The sequence below is a fragment of the Opisthorchis viverrini genome, assembly GCF_000715545.1.
Source record: "Opisthorchis viverrini unplaced genomic scaffold opera_v5_193, whole genome shotgun sequence".
NCBI classification, from domain to species: Eukaryota; Metazoa; Platyhelminthes; class Trematoda; order Opisthorchiida; family Opisthorchiidae; genus Opisthorchis; species Opisthorchis viverrini.
In genome coordinates, this window is record NW_008751853.1 from 195,527 (window position 1) to 203,617 (window position 8,091).

General features: G+C 43.3%; 2 protein-coding genes across 2 annotated transcripts; one reads left to right on the top strand and one right to left on the bottom strand.

Moving 5' to 3' along the window:
- Nucleotides 1-3,754: 3,754 nt before the first annotated feature.
- On the bottom strand, nucleotides 3,755-5,884 carry T265_07989 (hypothetical protein; the record flags this gene model as incomplete). The annotated part of the gene is made up of 2 exons (XM_009173670.1): nucleotides 3,755-4,171; nucleotides 5,693-5,884. 2 exons carry the CDS (start codon nucleotides 5,882-5,884, stop codon nucleotides 3,860-3,862), a joined length of 504 nt encoding a protein of 167 aa, XP_009171934.1.
- Nucleotides 5,885-6,462: 578 nt separating this feature from the next.
- Nucleotides 6,463-6,729, top strand: T265_07990 (hypothetical protein; the record flags this gene model as incomplete). Its single annotated transcript, XM_009173671.1, has 1 exon — nucleotides 6,463-6,729. One exon carries the CDS (start codon nucleotides 6,463-6,465, stop codon nucleotides 6,727-6,729), a length of 267 nt encoding a protein of 88 aa, XP_009171935.1.
- Nucleotides 6,730-8,091: the final 1,362 nt, after the last annotated feature.

The window sequence follows — 8,091 nt, forward strand, 5'->3', positions numbered from 1 at the left end:
ATATATATATATATATATAATCCTGACCTAGGGGACATCGGGCACTGATGGTCACTTTGGGTCTCTACAGGGGCATCATTGTGTCCTAACGAAATAACGAATCAAAGATACACACAAAATGCACTATCCCAACGATTCAGCAGCCTCTATCGGCCAAGAGCTGTACATCTGAGACCCCGTCAAGGAACTTGAAGGGCCAGCTCGATCTCTTCCACCTTTCCCCAACCACTTTAAAAACTGCAGGAGCCCTCGACCATTGAACCGCATAAAGTTACGAAAACGCACCGTACATATCTTCAAAATTCTTGCTTGTTACAGACGGAAATGAGTCCGCAGGCTTTACCCATCAGCTACTGAAGTGTACGTCTTCTGATCAAAGGAAATCACACAATGGTGCATTGGTAATTCGTGTATTCACTGTTGATCTGTTTTCCGAACCTGGCAATAGATTTGCAGACGTTTTGTGACCAGTGACTATGTCTCCTCGAGTGATGACGAAACATCTGCAAGTCAACTGCCCGGCTTAGAAAACAGACTGAAATCCACCTGATCAATTACCAATACTGAGAAGAAAACGAAAAAGAAGGGTCGATGTTGCCAAACAAACTGGACTGATCCAGTCCCTAAAAAAACATAACTGGGTCTCGGGCGATGACTATTCCCAGATGATGTACAAAACGCGCGGGTTGGAAAATTGCTTGAACAAAACTGAACTTCAACGTACAATACAGCCATCTAACACAAAAGTATGGTTACACCCTACGAGATTTCCACTATCCTACCAAATTCTAATCTCAATATGGACATTCCAAATTTTGTCAATCGATAGAACTTTACGTCCAAAGTTTCCTTACATGAGTGTGAGCACAAAATGAAGGTTTGAATATTAAGGTTTGCCTTTTAGTATCTGTTACGGACATGTGTACTGATCGTAAAGCAGGCGGACTGACAATCAAACTTGAATTTGTACGTGGGAATCGAAACCTGGGCTTACACACATATACAGGCTGCCACTCTAAATCAGGACCTTAAATTCCTCCTGGTCAGTGATGTTCATGCGGCGCTGCATAACTAAATTCGATGTTCGGAAGGACCTGGACACCATAAAAGTTCAACTGATGACGCCAGAACTTTAAATCAGAACTGGCTTACCTTTCCAACTGTCTGAAATGCGTTGAAAAAGCATTGAGACTTTGATCTGTTGAAATCAGCAGCATTTGTTTCGCAGCAGAAGACCTTAATAAGAACATACCGTGTTCTGCGGAAGACAAGTCCGGAACCCCTCGCTAAAGAACAGCTATAAATAAGGGACCAAAACAGCACACTAGAATTGCGATTGATTCCAACAGGTTAATGCGTTTGGAGAGCCTTATATCATAGAAATCTTATTGAACGTTTCAACAGAATACTGGCACATCTGGAAACTTGGTTCAGTCATGTCCCCAAAGAAGACCATCGAAGTGGATCGGGATACCTGAAATGGAATCTTAAGGAGTACATCAAGATACTTGTCTTCTCCGAAAATAACGCCCTAAGGTTCAGATCAAAGACAGTCTTTCTGATATGAAGTCCCCGCAAAGGAATACAGGTGATTCCCCCATTAAATAATCGAGGTTTGTCTCGTTCAAGTGATCTCTGGAGGGAGAGACGGTTCACTGCGTAATCCCGAAAAGAACATTGGAATGAAGCAGGATGTCTGTGTGAGGAACTTGATCATCTCGTTTGAATGTCAGTAAAGCACCGTGTGTGATGGTGTTATGCTAAGTGCGCCAAGGAGACAGCTTCTCAGAATGATTACGTGAACCCTCAAGCAACGTAGAGATAACTGGCTTTTGTTTAGTCTTCTCCGTTTGTCTCTCGAAAAGATCGACTAAGTTAGCAGCATGAAGACCAAACCATGTTTTGAGGTCCAAAGCCACCACCAGGAAGCAGGTTTTTTAGTAACGCGAGCCGCCAGAGAGACAGGTGGAATCGAACTACAAGAAAACCTTGTGAATGAGTCTCAATGATCTTTCTGAGAGAATACGTGAAGTGGTCTTTGTTGGGAGCTGGAGGAGATTTGCTCATGATTAACGTTACCGAGAAAAATTTCAAGGCACTGTACCGAAATGGTCTTATTCGAGAGGGCGTGTCCGTTCCCGGGTGAAGTTGCTGAAGGGAATCACTGTATTTGATGGGTGGGTTTATCTAGCTCCATCTCTCTACTCGTGAGAATCTGCTGAAAGTGTTGAACAGAATCCTACATAAGTAGAGCTGTGCTACGTAAAACTGTGACTGTATTTTTCAAACGAATATGCGTGCAGCGTGACAATTATTTTGTTACAGGACCTCAAAGCGGAGCACAGATTGCCAGTTTACTCCGGCCATGAGGCGTCAGACAATCATTTACTACTGATTTTTACCGTGTGGAGGTGTATGCATCTGAGAACCCGGTAACGCAGGAAACAGTCATTGTTCGCGAATGTTCACCACAAACTTGTACAGAAATAGCTTAGGACATATTACATGAATTACAAGTAAAATTTTGAGGACAGGTGTCTTCTTTGTTCCCCAACCCGAGACTTTGATTGGACCTTGAACATCTCCACATTAAGTTTTTCTCCCGTCCACCAGCGTCAAACGGATCAAGAGAGACCACTTGTAGCCATCATGAATAAACATGCAATAATCCTATGAAAGACAGATCAATGATAGAAAGGGATTTTTTACTTTTCCTACACCAGCCAATCGTCGAAGGCAGTGTATATGATACAACACTAGCCGAATTGTTTATGGAAAATTGCATACAAATTACGAAAGCTTCTGGACGTGGGTTGTTAATATGATATTCCTAATAAATCTGCCCGGGCTTCATCAGCGCTTTGAATGTGGTTTTAAAATAAACTCATCAAATTACTGAGTGAGCTGAATGATGTATTTAGTGTCAGTCGTAATTCTTTGTTTGTGTATATCCCATCTACCGAAACACCATTTACTGGACATGTGTTCATCATAAAATATTAATCACAGAAAGAAACCAGAAAAATCTTTCCTATTCATTCTGGTAATTGCTACCACATGTCGTGGTCATCGCAGAGTGCGTCAAGTTATGCTGGGTCACATTTACGGCAACACCAAACTTTGCAGTACACGATATCCACTCCTACCCCCCCCCCCAAAAAAAAAAAGTTCAATAAGAAACCAACCACAAAGGGGTTACGGCAACACCAAACTTTGCAGTACACGATATCCACTCCTACCCCCCCCCCAAAAAAAAAAAACAGTTCAATTAGAATCCGACCACAAAGTGGAAGACAAGTGCATCTGAAATCTTCTTTGGTTTGAAAAAAGAACACCCTCATCCTGGCTTTAGCGGCATCAAAAAAAATTTTATGAAAGGCAGTACGCAGCGCACAAATTCAGTGGCCCAAGACACTTATCCACCAAATAACATTACTCCTGTGGTTGCGGCGGCAATGTCATTTACGTACATCGAGGATAGCATTCTAATTGTGCGCACATCATATTACGCGTGTGAATACGGACGTACGTGCGCAAGCAAGAAGAGTGGAGATCACTTGTCCAGTGACAGAACCCAGCACATCTCAAGGTAGCTGCTTAGATCATTTCACAACCACCAATCAATAACCACGTGTTGGACACGCACTTAGAAGTTTGTAGTGGTCGAGTGAAAGAATATCCGTTCAATCCTATTCCTAGACCGCTGAAACGAACTTTCAGCATTCATGTATCTCATGCGTGTCCAGTAAATGTACTTTTTTCTATTAAAAGCTGTATAAAAATGATCCACAATAGACAAAAAAATTTTGGGCACATACTGCATGACGCTTTTTTTTGCAGAAATGCACTGGAAAATCTACTAAGAGGGGCCAATCGACCTGAGAAGTTTCTTCACTCGGTCCAAGGCAACCACATTTGTACTTGAACACGTATCAATTGTATAGGGAGGGTGAATGAATACGACACCATTGACTGAGAATACGTCATTCATTTCCGGCTTGAGCTCGATGAAGTTGGCCTGAAATAGGTCAATCAAATGCTTTCTCCTTTCTTCAAAACTCTCGGAAGAAGGTAGGGGGTTCGACCGGTCTTCCACGTCGTTGCCAGTTTCGATACTGTGCAGCCCATCGAAAAAACCTCTAACCTTTTCTGGAAGTTCGTCCTCGATGACCTGAAATTGGATGAGGTAAGTCACTGGATCACAAAGGGACCATAGAAAACTGGTAAACACCCTGCCAGTAAAATTCTCGCAAGAATCAAACAGACCACTGAAAAGAGCAACAGAAAGCAAAACAAACACCCCAAAAGGCGAGAAGTCCTCTCTCAAAAGAACGCCGTATTATTAAGTGGCAACGTTTTTCTACCAATCAACCTGTCGCTTTTCCTCTGTCTCCCGGATCTGTAAGCAGAAAATTCAGGTTGCTGATGCACGGGAAAAAGTTGTGAAGACGGACCACCGGGTGAACACCAGTCGTGCCTCAATCTGGTCTAATTCGCCCCCAGCCCGTGGATAGTTTCACCAGTGCATGCTTCCGTTAGCACCGATCATTGAGTCGGAATTCGACAAATGTGCTGACATGTGTGTAGAGTTCACAGGCAGGAACTAGCGTGAGAGGTGAGAATGAGTAACGAGGGGTACGAACTATTGATTCATGCCCACCCTTGCGCAAGAGGTGTGTAAGATTCAAAGTCTGTTAAATCACGTGCAGTCAACTGTTTTATGAATGAAACATCCGCGAGCAAAGACCAACTATGATTCATTTGGATCCCTTGCTTGATTAAATTAAAAATATGGACGAAGCAAACGCTAATCACAGTTCTTGTATCCAACAGTGAGAGGGCTTCACAAAAGAGCATCTTTGGTAGTTGCCGGAAAGAATTCAGCTATATGATACAGATGTGACACTAACAATAGTGCCAGAATGACGTACTCTATATATAAGGCCTTCGTATGGCTTCGAAAAATGAAGTCCTCTGCTTGATAAGTTGTAAAGTATAAGAAGCTGATTTTTCATCATGCTCAATGAACTCAATACGTTATTCCAGGAATTCAAGATATTCGGAAGTGTATTCACAAGACTCCAGAAGAAGGAACGTACCAAACTCTGTGTCCCTTATGGAAAGGTTTTACTGTACACTCCATGCGTGTAAACGACAATCATTCGCGAGCATGTCGTATCATGGGAGAAGTTCGAGAGGGTGCAAACGACGAACATGGGGGAGGCGAGGCGCTCTGAGGTAAGGTGCCATTTCATATGAGTCGTTGAGGACGATCTCTGAATTGACTATAGGGAGTTGTGGATGACAGGTAACAGTGATCCTAACTGCTCTCCTTTGAACAGTTCTTCAGCTGTTCAGGCGCAATCAGTCTGGTCAGCCGGCATGAAATTTGGAACTATTAAGGTTCAGTTTCGCCCTTATTACATCTCATCAGTAGATCATGCACTTGTTCGTATTAACGGGTGGATCAATCAGTCAACGTAAAACCAAAGCAGTTACGAGGTCATCAAGCCAATCATACACACCAACTGCGTTTAGATGGCAAACTACATAGTCTATTTGAAGTAATTTCCTTGCGTGCGAACCGGAACAATCGACGAGAAACGAAAAGGATTCATAAGGTCCCTTCGGGTTGTCCGTCCAGAGAGGAGAAGTTAGAGAGGGATAAGAACGGTCGGTCAGAACAACTTACCTCTGTGAATTTAATGGCCCAAGCACAAATAACTGTTGGCAAGTTTTCCCCTTTCTCAGGATTCTCATAGATCACGCAATTTCCGCTCTCGGGATCCACTGCGTACACGTAACCTTCAAAGCATCGATCGTACTGGCAGTGAAATTTTACCCGTTTATCAAGCAAGGCTGTGAAAGTCGAGGAATGGTGCATCTGAAACATGAGGTCATGAAAATAATTCCAGAACTGCAGGAGCATATGGCCATCGGAACACAAAGGAAAACGTGAATTATGGCAACCTGGACAGTAGAGCAAATCTGTACATGATATACCCTAGAATTACGAACGCATGGAGCATAGAACCTCTCTAGGTTGACAAAACTTTGGTTGGAGGAAGAACGTAATCGAAAAGGAAAGTTGGGAATGTACGAGAATATTTGGAGGCTCAGGTGCGTTCATTGGTGGCTGGTCAGGTGACCGTTGATCTGTTCACCGCACAAAACAGATGTGATCTCGATTGGTGACGAAACGTTTGCAAACTGATTGCCAATGTCGGTGAACAGACCAAAGACCACCTGATTAATTACATTCGGTAAGAGATTAGAATCGGTGAAACTCGGAGTGAGAACGCATTTCATCTTGAATCCAGAAGCGACAACGGTCGCAGTCAAAATATCATCGGAAAATAAGGGAACAAATGAAGCCTTGTTTAATTTGGTTTACGGCAGTGTGTGGTATATTCAAAGGTAATTCGTCAAGCCGAAAATGTGAGGCGTTTACACTGGCTACAGATGCCGAGTAACCCGATTGTAAGCGCACTTCGATTCAACTTACAAGCGACCTGCTCCGGTCAAACGGATCTCACCTCTGCTAGGCATAACACTGTGAGCAGTACCATGAGTGATAAATGGTCCAGTTCGGATGAAGGAATAGCCTGTGGATCAGGCCTTCAATTTTTCGTCCAGAAACACGGCACTGCATCAGCACTTGCTGGTGAAGGCATGGTCATGTTCGTGATCTCTCATCTTAACCAGTGCCGCCAGATAGATATAGAGTAGCTCACAATTCAGTTCAACTACCAGTCTGCACATAACCGTACTGCAGTATATTTATTCAATACGATTGCGTCGATGTGATCGATGAGGACGATTCAGGAAGGGTGACTAACTTGGAGGGATTTAAGCCTTCAAACGGCTATCCTTCCACTCTCCACTAGATGAACTAACTGGCCGATCGAGTACCCTTATTAGTAGAATATAACTCTTCACGCCTAAGCTAACATAAAACGATGTTTAGGCCACCCATGAAGTGGGTCAACGAGTTCCAAAATGGTAAGGCTTTCACCAATGGGAAGTCCGCTCTCAGCGATTATGAGCCACTAGCATAGAACGCTTGAAAGGTTGGTAAACTGCTGACCGCATCCGAAAACCGCGTGCTGAACAAACAGAAAAATAAGCCCATTCGGCAAACTGTGGAACGCATCCGCAACGTGTAGCAGAACAACACGGTGCGCATCATGCCGTCACAGGATGCCACATCAAAAGTATAGTTGGGACACGCGGGAGAATTTCATTATACGAGAGGTAATGCTCTAGTCCAGAGCAATATGGAAAGAATCAACAACCACATTCTGTAAGCAGGTATGGTTCGCCTGTTATGATAGCACTGCTTGACAGATATCTCACTAACAAGATTGTGTCAAAAACAACGAAGGGGACAATGCCAAAGATGTCACGGATCACGACTGGATGACCACTACGTAGTCGATTAGAAATAATTGGTAATTATTCTGATGTTGGATCGCTACAGACTGAAGATTTGCTCTCTAAATCTATGTTGATACTTTGGGCTGTGGTCTTGTACACCTGCTCCGTAGGCCGTATCCAACCACGAAGCTACAGTCAGCCCATCCCAGATCCGGTGCTTGTAAACCACCTATTCCACTGATTTACTTAGTTTCGGGAAACCCCAAAGGCAACTTGACACAGGTAAAACTAAATGAAAAGAAGAAGCAGTGTCACTAGGATAGACAAATGAAATAACCAAAAATCGAAAGTACTGACACGAAAGAACAATCCACAGCTTCGCACAACTCATTTATTTAACGGTATATATGTACAAGTATAACTATACTCCATAAAATACCTTCAGAATATTCCTGAAAGCCTCCTGGACGGCGGGCCGATCATAGGCTCCTATAATGAAGGGACATCAGAGTTTTAAAAATTTTTGTGAGCATGCGGTGGAGTATTTTTCTCTGAACGCGTCCGACATACGTAGATTTCTTGCATGATTTCTTGCTTGATAGTTGGATTGCAGACGTTTCATCATCAATCAAGGTGACGTTGTCAGTGCAGGGTTGAGTAGGGGGGAATATCAACCCTCACTGACTCAACCTTACACTGACGATGTCACCTTAA